Source organism: Salmo salar, chromosome 01 (genome assembly GCF_965601325.2).
Source record: "Salmo salar chromosome 01, fSalSal1, whole genome shotgun sequence".
In the NCBI taxonomy this organism is placed as follows: Eukaryota; Metazoa; Chordata; class Actinopteri; order Salmoniformes; family Salmonidae; genus Salmo; species Salmo salar.
Window position 1 is genome coordinate 159,825,315 of NC_138291.1, and position 19,111 is coordinate 159,844,425.

Genomic DNA, 19,111 nt, shown 5'->3' on the forward strand with positions numbered 1-19,111 from the left:
GGATATGAATCGGAGTGAATCATTTGTTGTCATGGAACTTTCCTGAAGGAGCTTGAATAAGCGTTTTTCTTCAAGATGCACATTCAAATAAAAATTGTATCCAGCCTCACAGGCGTTCAATGACAAATATATGCGGGGAGACTGTGTATTTGAAGCATTGTAATGTTTCTCTGTGTCTGTAAGTCCGTGTAAGTTCTCTGTGTCTTCATTCATAGCATGTCCTCAACATAGGAGGTTGGTGACACCTTAATTGGGGAGAACGGGCTTGTGGTAATGAATGGAGTGTAGTTAGTGGAATGGCATTGTGATGACCGGTTCGTGACAGTATCAAATACATCAAATACATGCTACTTAATGTGGCGTATGCATAACTCAACCTTCAGAGGCTCTTTTTTTTAGGCCCTGTTCTGGGAACTGTTGAAGGAGGATAGGGAATGATGGATCATTCAAACAATGTTTTGTTTATGATTTAAATGAAATATCCTTAGAATGTTCTAACATTCACTAAAACATCTGTAACAACCACCGTAGAACATTTCCCTAGGTTTCCAATTAATGTTATAACACAATGTCCCAGGAATGTTTTTAGAACATACTGGCGCAACAAAATGTGGGAGCAACAGAAATGGTTCTGAGAGAAAACATTACAGGAATCTTCTCCTAACGTTCCCTCAACGTTAAATAACAGACAAAATGTGTTCGGAACGCTCTTGCAACATCAGATGGTTGTCTCATCCCAAGAGGCCTGTGTCTGTCAGTTTAGTGCACACATTACAGTATCACAGAGTCAGAGGTGACCTGCTGGAAGCTTCCTCTTCACATCAAGTGGAAGGAAAACCCCATTCACAGATGAACAGAGATCAAACACACTGGCAATATCAACATATGGAGAGGTGATATATGGACGTATTAAAGAATGGAGAGCTTTATATACATGAACTGGTTTTCATAAAGGATATAGGATTTCTGAAGGCTGCAGTTATGATGAAGCTAATGGTAGTGATGACCTGGAACTCTTTAGTTTGATGGATTGAGAGTTGTGTAAGTTTTCCATTGTTATTTGTTCATTATGTACAGTGACTATGTGAGTGTGGTGGGTTGGAAGTAAAGAGAGACATGAAGAGTTTTTGGCAAACGAGGACCAACAATGTGTAATTATTGCCCACTCTCTTTACACCCACAGGTGTTGTGTTGTGTTGTGTGTGTGTGTGTGTGTGTGTGTCAGCATCCCTTTTAAAAAATGGCCTCCTATGCAGCATTTCAAGCCTACTCTCTCTCTCTCCACACACACACACACACACACACACACACACACACACACACACACACACACACACACACACACACACACACACACACACACACACACACACACACACGGCCTTATCGGGAGGGGAGAAGCGAGATGATTGGAGTGTGTAATTATAGTGAAGAATAAAGAGATGCATGCTAAAGCTGACCTTGTTAAACAACCTTTTGTTTTCAGACTTATCTGAATGGAATGATTTGCCCACTAAACCATGTAATTAGTCATCAATTAAATTCCATAGCAGTGATGAAGCAGCTTTAAGACTATCACCTACACATGCTGGCCTCAGGGCCTCCAGGAACCATTTTGGAAATGTCAATGTTCTATTGAAGTAATGGAATTTGAACTACTGGAAAATAAAAGTGAGTTGTTGGAAAGAAAATGTTTTTGTTAATATCATCGACTTCATTAGAAAGTGCTATAAACATTTATTAGGGATATGAATGAAGTGTGAAAGTAGTTTGTCTGTGGGCGTTGCTGTGTGTGGGCGTGGCTGTTTGTGTGTGTGTGTTTGGGGATAGTGCAGCAGTCATACCTCTGCGTGTCAGGAACGGCTGAGAGAGAGAGAGAGAGAGAGAGAGAGAGAGACTATTCAGACGGTAATAGAGGAGCTGAACTTGATGGTCTCAGGCCCCATGTCATTCTGGACGCACAAGAAATGCCTCTCTCTCTCTCTCTCTCTGTCTTTCTCTCTCTCTGTCTTTCTCTCTCTCTGTCTTTCTCTCTGTGTCTTTCTCTCTCTGTGTCTTTCTCTCTCTGTGTCTTTCTCTCTGTCTTTCTCTCTTTCAATCTCTATTTGTATCTCTATGGACTACAACTCTCTTTATCTGTATCTCTGTATAATCTAGATTTATGGGCTATAGCTGGCAATATTGCTGCGTGGCATGTATTGTACGTGTTTATGGCCATGTGCCATAGGAAAGGGGGTGGTGGTGGATGAGGTAGGACAGTGGGTGGGTTGATCAAATCAAAAGGAGCAGGATGTCTAATAAAGACGCTGTGAAACACACCAGCTGCCCAGAGCCTGACTTCTAACATGGACACGTTACACAGCTCATATTATTTTAATGATGCTGGAGCAATTAGTGGCAGGAGAGACATGAGTGTGTGTCTGTATGTGTGTTTGTGCATGGTGTGTGTGTGTGAGAGAGTTTGTGTGTGTACACATGGTGTGTGTGTGTGCGCATCTGTGGATAGTGTGTGGGTTAACTTCAAACCGTGGATGAAACAGCAGCTGGTGAATATAAATGCAAATGTATTAGCATTTTCATTTGAGTTTGAAAAAAAGGGAGGACCTTCCGGGCTTCCTTCCTCTACTTGAGATTTCTCTCTCCAATGGTTATTTCTGAGAGGAGAAAAACAGTGAAAAAAATATGATAAAAGAGGAGAAGGGGATCCATTCAGCAGAGTTGATAATGGCTGTTGTTCAGCCAAGCACACAATAGTATGGTGCTTTTTGGGGATGATGGGATTTTTTACCCACAAGTCTCTGGGGACCTCTTCTGGGGCCCTAAAAAAGAAAGAAAAAAGAAACACGCACACGCACCCCCCCCTTGCATTTATATTTTTGTCAGTGTAATAGATGTGTTGTTGACTGAACAGCATAGCCTTCTGAAGGGCGTTTCAGCCCCATGGATAGCTCCTACACACGGTCTAACCGACTCACTCCTAGAACTGAGCTGCAGGGATACTCTCCTACTGTCATTCTGAAGCTTACTTACTATATTATGTAGGCAGCATGGAGACTCCATCAGCATAGTAGTGGCCAGCCTGCTGGAGTGACTTCTCTCAAAATATATTTGTATACATCATTGTTATACATCATCACGGTGTATGACGAATACACTTTAAATAAGACTCATTCGCAAATTGTATGATTCAGATTGAGTTTCAGACAATTTGAATAGGTCTACTTAAACAAATTGTAAAAAGAATGCACAACCAGTCTGATAATTTATGTAGTTGTTATCTTTTGACCTCAAGGCCAGCTGTTCGATGTTGCAGCCTATCCTCTTATCGGCCTCATTTTATTTCTTTATTTTTTAATATACTCGCAACGTAACCGACAGTGTTCCCTCCAACACCCAACTCTCCCCAGCATCAGATGCCATACAGATTGTTCCATTACACGGGATTACCCACTTCACTGGTATACGATTATTGATTTCATTCTTCCTAGTCCCTCATATACAGCACACCCCCCATCCCCTCTCTCTTTCTCCCTCGCTCTTTCTCTCTCAGGGTCCTCTCCTCTTTCTTTGAGTACTGCAGAGGCACGGTTGCATCGTGGAGGAGAGGAGAGCGGGAGAAAAGAGAAAGAACCCTAACTACCTACATTCCTGTGTCGCGAGGGAAACTTGGGAATATCGACTGGAAATAGCACACAGCTGGCTCCCTGCGATGCTGTAATGAACTGCCCATTTTCTGTAGTCGGTGAGTATTTTTTCCCCCGTCTTTATACTTTATTTTGACTTAATCTCTTTGACGCAAACCCAGTGTATTGTGAGTGGGCTATCCCCGTGATCTTTGCTCGGTTTACAGTAGGATACATGTAGATTTGAAATGTGTATCGAACCGTACTCACATTAGATTAGCTCACCAATAACTATAAATATTTGCTATGTATGCTACGACATGAATATAATACGACATCATTAATAAACAGGCTTCACGTTTGTATATTTGAGGGAACTTAAAAGGTGTCACGTTTCTGAACTTCAAACGTTGTAGGTATTTGCGCATGCTGTGGCCTCGATGTAACTGCTGTCGCTGTTGGAGTGGGACACCTGATCAACACGTTTCATCCCGCTGAGATCACAGCACCGCGTATGAATTAATTAGATATTTAGCTGTACTCATGTAGATTACTCTGGGCTACATGGGATGCTAAATTTTATTTATTCAGTAAACTTATAGCTATGCTGATTAGACTAACGATTCTACAAAAATGTAGTCGGTCAATTAACGAATGAGCACATCCCTTTCAAATAAAAAAACTTTTTGACTGAAAGATAATGAGTTAAAAAACACAACACAATTATGTTTATGCCTTATAAATCCCGAGAGCGTCTCGTGGGTCTCATCCAGGGGCGAAAATCTGATATCAACTTTGGAGGGGACAATTACATTACATTTTCTCAAGAGCAGTTCCTGATGGGGACACCAAAAATAGTGCTGTAACACATAGCCTACATTGTAATATGGTAAATGTATATTGAGGAACCAAAGAAATAAGGTGTTTGCCGTACTCCTAACTACCGGTACCCAAAACTACACAACTAATCACAACAGCAATACCATTGCCTTTAACAGGAAAAGAGTAACAAGATACCAAACCCTTATTACTCCCTTCAGGTGACCTGTCTTCACCTCCTGACCTCAACCCCTTCTTTATCTTATCCACAGATGTCCATCTGTCTTTCCTGTATCAACACGGTGCTCTGCTCCCGTCCCCCAACACATTCCACAGCTATCTGTCTTTCTACAGAGGCCCAGTCTTTTTCTCCTTTGATTCTACGCTTCTTTCCTATCATTTATTTAATATCTCAAAGTTCAAAACGTTGAATCCAACACCGCGAAGCGAGCATAAAAGGCATTTAGCACGTCTGGTAGGCTCGTGTCACTGGGCAGCTCGCGTCTGGGTTTCCCTTTGTAGTCCGTAATGGTTTTCAAGTCCTGCCACATCCGACGAGCGTCAGAGCCTGGTGTAGGATTCAATCTTAATCTTGTATTGACGCTTTGCTTGTTTGATGGTTCGTCTGAGGGCATAGCGGGATTTCTTACAAGTGTCCGGATTAGTGTCCCGCTCCTTGAAAGCGGCAGCTCTAGCCTTTAGCTCGATGACGATTTTGCCTGTAATCCATGGCTTCTGGTTGGGATATGTACATACTGTCACTTTGGGGATGATGATGTTGTCGATGCACTTATTTATGAAGCCGATGACTGAGGTGGTATACTCCTCAATGCCATTGGATGAATCCCAGAACATATTCCAGTCTGTGCTAGCAAAACAGTCCTGTAGCGTAGCATTTGCGTCATCTGACCACTTCCGTATTAAGCGAGTCACTGGTACTTCCTGCTTTAGTTTTTGCTTGTAAGCAGGAATCAGGAGGATATAATTATGGTCAGATTTGTCAAATGAAGGGCGAGGGAGAGCTTTGTATGCATCGCTATGTGTGGAGTAAAGGTGGTCTAGAGTTTTTTCCTCTGGCTGCACATGTGACATAGCCATAAGACTGCTAAATAGTTAACTAATGGTTACCTGGACTATCTGCATTGACCCTATCTTGCACGGAATCTATATCACACACACACACACACACACACACACACACACACACACACACACACACACACACACACACACACACACACACACACACACACACACACACAACCACACACACACACACACACCACACACACACACACACACACACACACACACAGACAGAGGACTATATATACACACTATGTACACAGTCACTCACACACACTACACTGACACACTGACACACTCACACAAAACCCACTCACATTATTATACACTACGTACTGTACTTACACAGACACATAACACACACACATGCATAATGACACCACACAAACACTCATACATACATATACACATTCATAAACACACACGCACCTATAGACACTAGGTCCAGGCGATATGGCATAAAAATCATATCTGGATTTTTTCAAACTTAATTGCCGATTCACAATATATATCTCAAGTTTTTAAATGTTCTCTCTAAATAAGCTTTTCTTTACAATTAAAGGTCAAAAGCACAGCATTTCAAACAGTCAGCAATAATCTAATGAATTCAGGGCTTGTGTAATTAAACCTAGGCTGAATATAAGTCTTCCACAACCATAAGACCCACTAATAATGTAATGATTTTATCTAAATAGTTTAACCTGCTTTTTTTTGCAATAATCACTGATCTGGCTTTCAAGTCTGTCTATGAAAATGCCCATTTGTTTACAAATGTAACCAGAACCATGCTCAATGCACATCCACTAATAATGACTAACTTCTGGTAGCAGGCATTATAGAACATTAACACAGGTCTCATAAACAATCTCTCAAGCACAAGGCCACCTGCTAGTGAGTTGCCAGCTAATCTTTATATTTAGTTTATCCAACTTGGATGTATTTGCTAGCTAATAAGGTAGAAAAGTTGAATTGTTATGAGCACAACCTTCTGTCCGTCTCCAACTATTTGAATAGCATGCTAGCCTGTCCACTTTGTTCACATGTTGAAATCAAGTAGCCTACCTTATTACTCAAAAAAACACAAGTTGCAAATTCCTTATATAATAGTTTTTTATGCTCATTGCACATTTATTCAACACAGACTAGACAGCTAGTTTAACAGTGTGGCTAGCAGTACAGAAACGAAACATTCATTTTCCAGAATCAATGTTCATTGATACTCACGTTTTAGCAGGGTCTGTCTTGGCTCAATTTGAGGAGTTGAAACAAAAAAGGGTATCCTCTCTTAGAGTAAAATAATGTCTCAATGTGTTTCAGAAACTGATGAGTGTAAACACACTCATCAAAACTATAGTTTGTTAACAAGAAATTTGTGGAGTGGTTGAAAAACGAGTTTTAATGACTCCAACCTAAGTGTATGTAAACTTCCGACTTCAACTGTACATCCAGGTATATTAGATTAGATCAGAGGCAGGAGCTAATACAGGAGCTGTAGGGGTGGATAAGAGAAACAAACTGGGACATATCAGACACACAATATCACAGGAACATGTTGACGTACTCCACCCCTTCCACTAGAAACCCCTGGTTAAATGTGTGTGTGTTTGTATACAACAATACTGGCCTGTGGACTTGCGTTTCGTCTTTGTTTTGTGAAGTGTTTAATCAGTCAAGTCCAGTACAGTATAACATGTATCCTTATCTCTATTGGATAGAAAGGGCTGAGTCAGTGTACAGGCTAGGCTGTTCTCCCAGCTAGTGGTCTCACACCGCTGGGTACTGGAGGGGATATCATCAACCTTTTATTTGCTCGATCACTACCTCAACTCCTCTGCTTTGGGTAGACCAAAAATAAGTGTTGATGGTACAATTGATTTTTCTTTACTGTATTCATCTTCTTTATTCTTATTCTCCTCTCCTCTCCTCTCCTCTCCTCTCCTCTCCTCTCCTCTCCTCTCCTCTCCTCTCCTCTCCTCTCCTCTCTAGGTTCATCAGTATGAAGTTGAAGTCCGTCACCTTTATAGACTCTACGTTTCAGAACTGTTACTTTGACGACGTGTCAACAGTGGGCTCATTATTCAAGAACTGCACCTTCATAGAAGCCTTCTTTTATAACACAGGTGAGTCCACACACACTCACACACACATGCATGTATGCTCCAGGGTTTCCATTAGCCAGTAATGGCTTTTGTCATAGCTGATAAAATTGAAGCCGGCCAATTGTCTGGGAGAAGAAGAAAAAATCCCATTGTGAAATAATAATTTTTAGCCTGTTCTTTGATGGAAATACCAGTCGATAGAAATACATTTGACTGGTCATGCTTATCGGTCTATTGGTTAATTTGCATAATTTAGTGGAATTAAATTGGCGCGTGTACAGTATATTTGTTATGTATCTTTTTTATCACACTCGTACAGCATACAGATACAGAGCCTTTAAGTGGAAAATCTGTCAGACTCCACTAGAGCTGCTGCTACAGCATCTTGTGGTGCTTTCAAGACATCTGGGAACTCTGAAAAATATGATGTGAAATCATGACGTCAGTGATCTTCAGGTTGGAAAGTCAGAGCTTTAGGAAGAGGCCCAAGTTCCTGAGTTAGAATTTTTTTTTTTCCAGTTGTCTTGAACCCACTGTCAGAAGTCTGAGATTTCCGAGTTCCCAGTTGTGTTGAACTTGGCATCAAACAGCAACGAGAGGCAGGCTTCATCAGCGCATCACACCACTTCGGCAGTATGCATTTTGAAAACATATACTTCATTTTTTTAAACCTGAACGTTTTAATAGATATTATGAGGCATGTCTTAACTTGTTTCACTAGCCTATTAGATCTCCTCTCTTTCTAAACAGATATTTTCATCTCTTTCACATCAAACCACTCTCATCTGCTTTTGACTGTATTTTCTCGATAATTGGATTATGGAAAGAACATTTACGTGTAGTCTACTGCCTTGTTCGCATTGTTGCGCTTCTAATGTGAATAAATCATATTTTAAACTAAAGCTTCTGATCTGTTGCTTTTTAACATATTTTTTTATGTATCCTAGGCCTACTGCTTGTTTGAATTTGGGATCTATTGTCCCACAACTGTCTGTTTGGAATATGACATGTCTTTCTCAAAGAGCTGACCAATAGACTAGGTAGCCTAAACTTTTCTAATATAGTGGATTGACATAGGCTAGTGATTTTGCTGTTCCTTACTCGTCTTGTTGGCCGAGGAAAAGTAAATGTGGACAGTTATTTTAACCTGTTGAGGACCCCTTCGAGATAGGATCCCGTTAACGGGATTGATTTTGACAACAGCCAGTGGAAAATCAGAGCGCCAAATTCAAAACAGCTAAAATCTCAGAATTCCATTTTCTCAAACAATTAACTATTTTACACCATTTTAAAGATAAGACTCTCGTTAATCCAACCAGATTGTCTGATTTCAAAAAGGCTTTATGGAGAAAGCATAAAATTAGATTATGTTAGGACATAAACTCCACAAGAAAAACCACACAGCCATTTTCTAAGCAACTAGATGCACCACAAAAACCAAAAGTACAGCTAAAATATTCACTAACCTTTGATGATCTTCATCAGATGGCACTCATAGGACTTCATGTTACACAATACATGTATGTTTTGCTCGATAAAGTTCATATTTATATCCAAAAACCCCATTTTACATTGGCGCGTAATGTTCTGAAATGTTTTCCCTCCAAACCCTCTGGTGAATGAGCAATGAGCACACATATTACAGAAATACTCATCATAAACTTTGATCAATATACAAGTGTTATGCACAGAATTATAGATAGACTTCTCCTAAATGCTACCGCTTTGTCAGATTTCAAAAAATGGTTCACCCTGTGAAAGCACAATTTGCTATAATCTGAGTACAGCCCAGAAGACACCAACAACTAGCAAACAAAACCCCGCCATCTTGGAGTCAATAAAACTAAGAAATTACATTATAAATATTCACTTACCTTTGATTATCTTCATCAGAAGGCACTCCCAGGAACCCCAACTCCACAATAAATGTTGTCCAAATACATCAATTTTGTTAGCGCGTTAGGTTCACTATCCAAATCCATAACACGCGTGCTTACTTAGTCCAGATGAAAAGTCAAAAAAGTTATACTACAGTTTGTAGAAACATGTCAAACGATGTATAGAATCAATCTTTAGGTTGTTTTTAACATATATCTTCAATACAATTCAGCCCGGAACCTATCCGTTCTCTTTAGGAGTGAATATGAACTCAGCTCGCTCCCAAGTCCTTGCGCGTGACTGAGCCCACGCCTTATAATGGGACACCTTCTTCCTTGGGCTGTTATTCCCTTCAAATTCACAATAGAATCCTCAAACAAGGTTCTAAAGACTGTTGACATCTAGTGGAAGCCTTAGGAAGTGCAACATGACCCCGTAAAGACTACAAATTCAATAGACAATGGTTTGAAAAACTGCAGACGGACCATATTTCTGACCCCCCGGCCCTGTTCTACCTTCCCTTCATCAAGAGAAGAGACAATCACAAGAGGCAGGCTGAGACCATGTCTGAACGATAGGGGACAAACATGAGTTAATAAAGAGAGTTAAAGGCCCGTGGAAGCAGCATTCGATAATAAGTATAAACCCAGCACAGTGTCCATTCAGAAAGTTCACCTGCCAGACAAACAGAACATAAAGGAGTCAAAATAGTACACTTGTCTGATTCTCTATTTCTCCCTTTGTCTTTCTCTCCAGATATTGACGATTCTAAGCTTGTGGGGTCGAGGGTGATCAACAGTTCGTTCCACCACAACAAGACCGGCTGTCAGATGACCTTTGATGATGACTACAGCGCCTACTGGGTCTACTTTGTCAACTTCCTGGGGACGCTCGCCGTGTTGCCCGGCAACATAGTCTCCGCCCTTCTCATGGACAAGATAGGGCGCCTGAGCATGCTGGGGTAAGTTTTTGACATTATACTTCATACAGAGTATGTATTTCATATTCAGACAAATGTTCAATTGTGTGACTGTCCCCCTGGGCTTTTACGTATTGCTACCTATGAAATGAAATAAAAAATGTATCACCAAAAAGAGAATGTATTTGTAATCTGTTATCATGTCTTGTGTTGTGATCTGATGTGTAATAGCATGTTTTCTCCTCCAGGGGGCTCCATGGTGCTGTCAGGCATCAGTTGTTTCTTCCTGTGGTTTGGGACAAGTGAGTCTATGATGATCTTCATGCTGTGTCTCTATAACGGCCTCAGTATATCAGCCTGGAACTCCCTGGACGTTGTTACTGCTGAGTTCTACCCGACTGACAGGAGGTGGGTACAACACGCATGCAGGCACGACACACACAAACACACACCCTCCATCCTTGACTCTCTCCTCTGCCCTCCTTTTCTTCTCCAGGGGTACAGGTTTTGGGTTCTGTAATGCCATGTGTAAGCTGGCAGCGGTGTTGGGGAACCTGATCTTCGGCTCTCTGGTTGGCATCACAAAGACCATCCCCATCCTGCTGGCGTCGGCTGTACTGGTGGGAGGAGGCCTGGTGGGACTACGACTGCCTGACACTCGCGGCAACGTCTTGATGTAGAACTCCACTACCCAGCAGTCTTCACTCATGTACCCATTAGGCTTTAGTTGAACACTGTCATAAGGACTACATATGTAACATTGTTTTAAGATAGTGGTATGTAGGCCTTATGATAGCGTGTTCAAGTAAAGGGCTACATGATGAAGTGCAAGTGCTAAAGTGCAATTAGTCCAACATTTTGTTAAGTTGCATTCGGAATAAAAGAGCCCTTGGCCATATTTCTTTTAACCTTAGGTACTCTGTAGCTGCGACCAGAGAGGTGGAGCTGGAATTCGGGGTGGAGTGCGTGGGAAGAGTTTTTATTCACCTTCTGGAGGGCTCTGCCCAGGTAGAGAGATGATTTTATTCACCTTCTGGAGGGCTCTGCCCAGGTAGAGAGATGATTTTATTCACCTTCTGGAGGGCTCTGCCCAGGTAGAGAGATTATTTTATTCACCTTCTGGAGGGCTCTGCCCAGGTAGAGAGATGATTTTATTCACCTTCTGGAGGGCTCTGCCCAGGTAGAGAGATTATTGCTGTTTCTGCCCCAAGACCGGACTATCTTGCCTAACCTATTTTTCAACCTTGATATTCCCAAACAGCTGTTTGTTTTAGGTTATTTGTTGTTGAATATCCAGGCGTTTCGTTTGGGGAGTTGATCAAAATTCAGCTCTGTTTAAGCAGAAAGCAGGAGGGTTTTAACTTGATGAGATATGAAAAAGCCATTCTAAACCTAGCCTAAGTTTAATCAAAGGTACCTATTGCTGCTGTCCTCGAGTGCTACGGGTCTGACATGAATACAAGTTAGGTGATAAGATACGTTCTTTAGTCAGCCTGGGTACCATAGTTACTATATGTTACAACATAACCATACTCTAAGGGCAGACTCCTAACTAGAGAAGCCTCGATTTAGGTTTCAGGCTGAGCACACAACTCTGTTGGCATGTTAAGGGATATTTAACCTATTTCACTGAAAGCTAAATGTATAGTTTGGGGTGAACTATGCCTTTAACATATTCATATCATAATGGCATCATTGCAGTACGTGCTTTTGCATTTGACCAGGTATGGATCATTTGTGTAAATGTACTGTGTGTGTGTGTGTGTGTGTGTGTGTGTGTGTGTGTGTGTGTGTGTGTGTGTGTGTGTGTGTGTGTGTGTGTGTGTGTGTGTGTGTGTGTGTGTGTGTGTGTGTGTGTGTGTGTGTGTGTGTGTAATATATTGTATATATTCAAACGTTGTTCATTTCCCAACCATGGGTTGGGGGCGATGTTAATGAGTTGACTTGACTCACTGAAGTGTCTGACTGGTTTCAAATCAAATCAAACTTTATTTGTCACATGCGGCGAATACAACAGGTGTAGACCTTACCGTGAAATGCTTACTTACAAGCCCTTAACCAACAGTGCAGCTCAAGAAGAGTTAATGGTGTGTTAATGAGTTTGTCTTTCAGCTTGTCCAACTGCATCACTTTCAGCCATCCATCCCTCATCACGTCACTCTCTGTATGAAACAAACTCTTAACTACACTTCTGTTAAAATAGGAAACTTTGCATGTGTGTTACTAAAGTCTTTCTGTTGTGTGTTCTGTTTTTGTGTCTCTGCTACAGGGATGTAGTTGTAGAAAAACATGAAGGTGGCTAAACACTGTAGCTGGTTGAGATAACAGAGAGAGTAACATAAACACTACAGGTAACAATGCTAATTTGGGGTAACAGCCAGGTGTGTTATCAACACTATTCACAAAATAAACCAGTGGTGTAGTCTGTGTTTAGGTGTGTTTCCACTCCACTACATCCCTGCTGCTGTTCTGTGGACGAGCAGCCATGTTCATCTTGGTCAAAGATGACTGTATCATTCTGGTGAGTTCCTTGTTCTGTGGGCAGGTGTCCGTCCGTTCTTCTGGGTAATTTTGACGGGGCATGCAGTGGTGAAATGACTGTACTGTACGGAGCTACAGACATGCTATAGACCAGGACTATTCAACTCCAGCCCCTCCAGGTCCCTCCACAGTACTGCTGGATTCCTCTTTTCCCCTTCTGTCCCTCTTCTCACTGATCAATATATCAAAGTATAGTGCTTTTTACAAAAACATTTGTCACAAAGTGCTTAACCATAACCTGATCTAGACACAGAAATAACAAGCATGTTATTAATTGGCCAGATAATCCACTGACCAGGTCTGAATCAGTCCCTGATTAGAGGGGAAGGATGAAAACCAGCAGTTCTGTAGTTAGTAGATCTTGAGGCCCAGGTTTGAATAGCCCTGATATAGACAATACATGGAGGTGTGTTAAACCATTTGTCAAATACCTGTCCTTGATCTGATTTACTTTGACTAGGGAAGGTTACCAGGTGCAATGTAAAGTATATAGAGGTAGGTTCCACTGGGATCTACACGTACTGTATTCAATAAAGAGTTACATTCTCTAACAACCATGGTACTTTGATTACAGACTTTACAATTTGTGTCATTTGTCAAGATGGCCAGAAGAGGGAACTGTTCATTCAGTGTGTGGGCGTGCATGCAGCGAGCGTGTTCAGGTGATGAGCAACCTTGCATGAGACCTGAGGAGTTGCTTTGGCTAAGTGGGCTAATGCGCTCTTCTGTTGCGCAGGAGGCCCTGCTTCGAACCCCCTCGCTCACAATCTAATGACTATAACTCTACTGAGCTTTAATAGGATCATAAATCAAATTAAAATTGTATTGCTCATGTACATGTATTTAGCAGATGTTACTGCAGGTGTTGTGAAGTGCTTATGTTCCTAGCTCCAACATTGCAGTAATACCGAACAATACAAAACAATACACACAGATCCCCCAAAAAATGTAAGAAAGGAAATATAGAAATATTATAACGAGTTATGTCAGAGTCTGGAATATAAATATGTAGGTATATGATGGTGTGTGTCTAGACATTATGGACATTATCTGAATAAAAAGCCTTGACTAGAATACAGTATATACATACAGTATGAAGTGGGTAAAACAGTATGTAAACATTAATAAAGTGATCCGTGTTCAATGACTATATACTGTTGTCATGATGTTAGCACTTTCTGTGAATCGGCTAGCAGAGATGTGAACAACCCCTTCTCCTGTTGGGAGGGGGGGCAGTTTTACAACTTAACCCCCACGTCATAAATTCCGTAAAGAGACTCCCTGGCCATGCAGTATGGAGAGAGTTTCACAGTAGAACAAAGGAACTTCTACTACATCAGAGAATTTGAGAACTGAACAATATCCATATTTTGGAGAATGTGTAAACGGTGGGTGGAGAAGCCAGCTACGACCCAGTCCTGAAAGACAATACAGCCACATTACCCTAACTCTGTTTTTACAGGTGCCTCCGTTATGAGGTTTGGATCAAATTGTTGTATACAATGAATGAGTAAAGATGAAACTATTTGTGAAATGATGTAATGTGATGTTAAACGTTTAATGTGAGAGAATTGTATTCCCTTTAAAGTTTAACTAAGTCATTGGCCCGCCCCCGTGAGCTCAGACATGATCTGGCGTCATGGAACTGCCCTATCCTATTGTTATGAATAAAAGCCTCTCCTAGGAAAATCCTCTTCAGACTAAGCAAACCCACAGCGTGAGCTGTGATTGAGAATAGTTTAGACCACGCATACCTCGGTGTAAGCTGAAGTGGCACAGGTTTGATTACCAAGATTGAGCAAACCTACAGCGTAATATATATTGATTCCAATTATTCCCGAAAGAGTGAGCGTTCATGTGCAAAGGGTTAGCATTTCAATTAATATAATTATCAACTGTGTAGTGATCCCTTTTGTCTTTCCCGCTTCTTTCTCAGTCCACACTCGCTTCCCTTTTTCCACCAAGCTGTCATATCGGTTTAGCCCACTAGGGAATCTTCCCAATCATGTGTTAGTAACCATATCTACTGTGTTTTATGCATTTATGTGATTATTTAGTGAGTTAGTAAATAAATGATTAAGACAATTGGTGTATGGATGATTCATAGTAAATGCTGGGTTCGTGCAGATAACCAACAATTTACGATGTTTGGAATGAGACTAACGTGAGGTAAATAATAATTAATTAATTAGAAGACTAGTTGATCAGATATTAAAATATCTGAAGAGTTACATTCGGAAAATTATAACTTTGTAATCTGAAGATTTTTCTTGGTGCCCCGACTTCCTAGTTAATTAAATTTACATGATTAGTTTAATCACGTAATAATAATTACAGAGAATTGATTTGGTAAAATAACACTCTTCACCTTTATTGATGCCAAAGACACGACACTGTACATAGGTGCAGGGTTGAGTACCAGGTGATAGCCGGCGTGCAAAGCTGTCATCAAGGCAAAGGGTGGCTACTTTGAAGAATCTACATGATTCCAAATGTGTTATTTCATAGTTTTGATATCTTCACTATTATTCTACAATGTAGAAAATAGTACAAATAAAGAAAAAGCCTCGAATTAGTAGGTGTGTCCAAACTTTTGACTGGTACTGTATGTCAAAAACACCTGGATCCTTTATCAGAGCCCTGGTAGGAACACAGAACCCTGTTACTACTACAGTCACTACCATACATATTACATTTCATTTGAGTAATTACCACTGCAGCATTCTAGTTTCAAAGATCAGTGGCAATAACAAGAGCACTAACTCAATTGAGGATCAACATTGCTCTTTCTGTCCTAAACATTAAAAATAACCAATTTGATGGCAATAAACTGTACTGAATCTTGCTGGGATCATATGATGATATCATAAGTAAAGGATTTCTAATGACACCTTTCATGTGACGCTTGTGCATTTCTCTACTTGACTTACAGAGTGAGAAGCACCTGAGTAAAGATGAAATAGATATGTCTGTATGCACAGCCGCGGGAAGTAGGGGTGCTGAGGGTGCTGCAGCACTCACTGTTTTTGTAAAAACTAATTTGGAGAAAAAAATTATCCTCAAAAGGAGTGCACTGGGCCTTTACCAGTCCGGTATTATTACAGGACCGATATAGCCCTCTGTAAAAACTAATTCTAACCCCTCCCCCAAAACATCTTCCCGCGGCTATTTCTGTATGTACTTGTGTACAGTTGTTTTTCACACACAGTGGGACATTGTTATGGATTTCAATCAACTACTTTTTTCAACTACTTTTACTGTCGTGAAGATCAGTAAAGGTAAGAGGAGATCTCAGTATATTTCACTTTCCAAACTAGACACAACACTCCTATTTAAAAACACAGACTGAATCTGTGTGCTTGAGAAAAAGAAAGTATCTGACAAGTATAGGGTGGAATGATGTACGGGAGACCGGTGTTGGTTGTCTCAGGGGTTGGTTGTCTCAGGGGTTGGTTGGTTGTCTTGGGGGTTGGTTGTCTCAGGGGTTGGTTGTCTCAGGGGTTGGTTGTCTCAGGGGTTGGTTGTCTCGTTGTCTCAGGGGTTGGTTGTCTCGTTGTCTCAGGGGTTGGTTGTCTCAGGGGTTGGTTGTCTCGTTGTCTCAGGGGTTGGTTGTCTCAGGGGTTGGTTGTCTCAGGGGTTGGTTGGTTGTCTTGGGGGTTGGTTGTCTCAGGGGTTGGTTGTCTCAGGGGTTGGTTGTCTCAGGGGTTGGTTGTCTCAGGGGTTGGTTGTCTCGTTGTCTCAGGGGTTGGTTGTCTCAGGGGTTGGTTGTCTCAGGGGTTGGTTGTCAGAGTGCTTATTACTCCCAATCGCTGTGTAATACTTTTTTTAAGGTTAAAATGAGTGAATTCTTTGAAAGAACTCATCAATCTGATTAATTACTGTCAGCATGACAAAACATTGAAGTGAGGGGAATAAGTGTTTTTTATTGCTGAATGGAGTTGGAAAATTCCATGGTAACAAAATTATGGTAACAGAATGACATCATGGGTCCCTGATCTGTACTACACAGAAATGCATGATTATGGATTTGAATGTCATTCTCGTGATAGTGATGTATCCTGAATAGGTACACTATATAGAAAAATGTAGAATCCTTTGCATATTTGGGTATTATTCTACAAACTGGTGATTATTCGAATGAGCTCCACCCACAAACAGGACCAAATTTGGATGGTCCCGACCGGACCAAATCTTTACCAATTATAGACGTCTAGGTTTCACAGATTTGGACATCAGAGTACAACACAGCACAGTAGAGTAGAGTTCAGTACAGTACTGTAAATTATACTCCACTCTAGTGTGCTATACTGTACTGTACTGAGCTCTACTGAACTGTAGTCTACTGTACCTAACTATAATCTACTGTTTTCTAAGACTCTTTTTCCATCTGTTTGACCAGAAATCAAAGTCTTGGCTTATTCCTAATTTTAAGGATGGAAAATGTTTGAAAAATGTTTATATGACTTAATTAAAAATATATATATAACCTAGACTCTTAGCTTTCATTTTACACCAAATGTGATGTGCTCCTATGCTCCTATGGGGCCTTTTACGTGAAAATGCCCTTGCCATAATCCAACCCATTGTAACCATATTGTTCGGGGACATTGTCACTACCAATATACAATAAATCCCAAGCTCTTTTGTGCTGTTACTATAAAGAGCTCCCTTCGTTGCCTCCCTCTCACACACATACTTTACAGTGCCTTGCAAAAGTATTCAGACCCTTTGGATTTCTTCACATATTATTGTGTTACAAAGTGGGATTAAAATGTATTTAATTGTCCTTTTTTGGCAACGATCTACTCAATGTACTCTGTATTGTCAAAGTGGATAAAAGCCCAAATCTACACTGGAGCTGCTTACCAAGAAGACAGTGAATGTTCCTGCGTGGCCAAGTTACAGTTTTGACTTAAAACTGTTTGAAAATCATTGGCAAGACTTGAAAATTGCTGTCCGGCCATGATCCCCGACATCTTGACAGAGCTTGAAAAATTATGAAACAAATTAAGAGCTAATATTGCACATTCCAGGTGTGTAAGGCTCTTAGACTTACCCAAGAAGACTCACAGCTGTAATCGCTGCTAAAGGTGTTTCTAACACATAACACTCATGGAGCTGAATATTTATGCAACTCTTCCTCATCTTTTCTTTTTTACCCACTTTTTCTCCCCAATTTCGAGATTACGATCTTGTCTCATCGCTGCAACTCCCCAACGTGCTCGGGAGAGGCGAAGTCGAGTCATGCGTCCTCCGAAACATGGCTCGCCAAACTTAACACCCGCTTGCTTAACCCGGAAGCCAGCTGCACCAATGTGTTGGAGGAAACACTGTTCAACTGATGACCGTTGTCAGCCTACAGGTGCCCGGCCCGCCACAAGGAGTCAATAGAGCGCGACGAGCCAAGTAAAGCCCCCCGGCCAAAGCCTCCCCTAACCCAGACAACGCTGGGCCAATTGTGCGCCGCCCAATGGGACTCCCGGTCACAGCCAGTAATGACACAGCTTGGGATCGAACCCCAGGCTGTAGTGATACCGCAACATTGCAAATGCAGTGCCTTAGAGCACTGCACCACTCGGGAGGCCATATAGATCATTTCGTGTAGATTGTTGTCAAAAAATTAAAAATCCATTGTAATCCCACTTTGTAACACAATAAAATGTGAAGAAATCAAAGGGGTATGAATACTTTTTTAAGGCACTGTATTTTTTCTGTCACACCCACACACGCATAGGAAAACATGCAAACACACACACATTTACTCAAAATGTCATATATTACTATCATCAAGGCAAAAAAATGCAGATTTTTTTTATTTTGTTCAAAGTAATAGCTTTCTAAGACTATGTATATAGTATACATAGTCTTAGAAATAGCTTTTCTTTGAACAAAATAAAAATAAATCAGCATTTTGCTGATTGCTTCATTTCCAGTTACAAAAGGAAGAAGCTACTAGCAAACATTGTGTCACGATTGTTGTATGAAGGAGACCAAAGCGCAGCGTGTGTATCGTTCCACATTTTATTATAACTGTGAAACTATGCAAGACATACAAAACAACAAACCGTGACGAAGAGGTGCAACATACACTAACTCAAAAATAATCTCCCACAAAACCTAGTGGGAAAAACAACAACTTAAATATG

At 40.9% G+C, this 19,111-nt stretch overlaps 1 protein-coding gene across 2 annotated transcripts; it reads left to right on the forward strand.

The window, feature by feature from the left end:
- The first annotated feature begins 3,176 nt into the window (after positions 1-3,176).
- Positions 3,177-13,519, forward strand: LOC106567836 (synaptic vesicle glycoprotein 2C). 2 transcript variants are annotated; one of them, XM_014137614.3, is made up of 5 exons: positions 3,177-3,742; positions 7,515-7,648; positions 10,262-10,466; positions 10,673-10,832; positions 10,921-13,519. In XM_014137614.3, exons 4-5 carry the CDS (start codon positions 10,681-10,683, stop codon positions 11,102-11,104), a joined length of 336 nt encoding a protein of 111 aa, XP_013993089.2. In that variant the 5' UTR covers positions 3,177-3,742; positions 7,515-7,648; positions 10,262-10,466; positions 10,673-10,680; the 3' UTR covers positions 11,105-13,519. The 2 variants fall into 2 exon arrangements, with proteins under 2 accessions (XP_013993089.2, XP_082811664.1); XM_082955538.1 differs by lacking the exon at positions 10,921-13,519 and having other exon boundaries at positions 3,179-3,742; positions 10,673-10,770.
- The last annotated feature ends 5,592 nt before the right edge of the window (positions 13,520-19,111 follow it).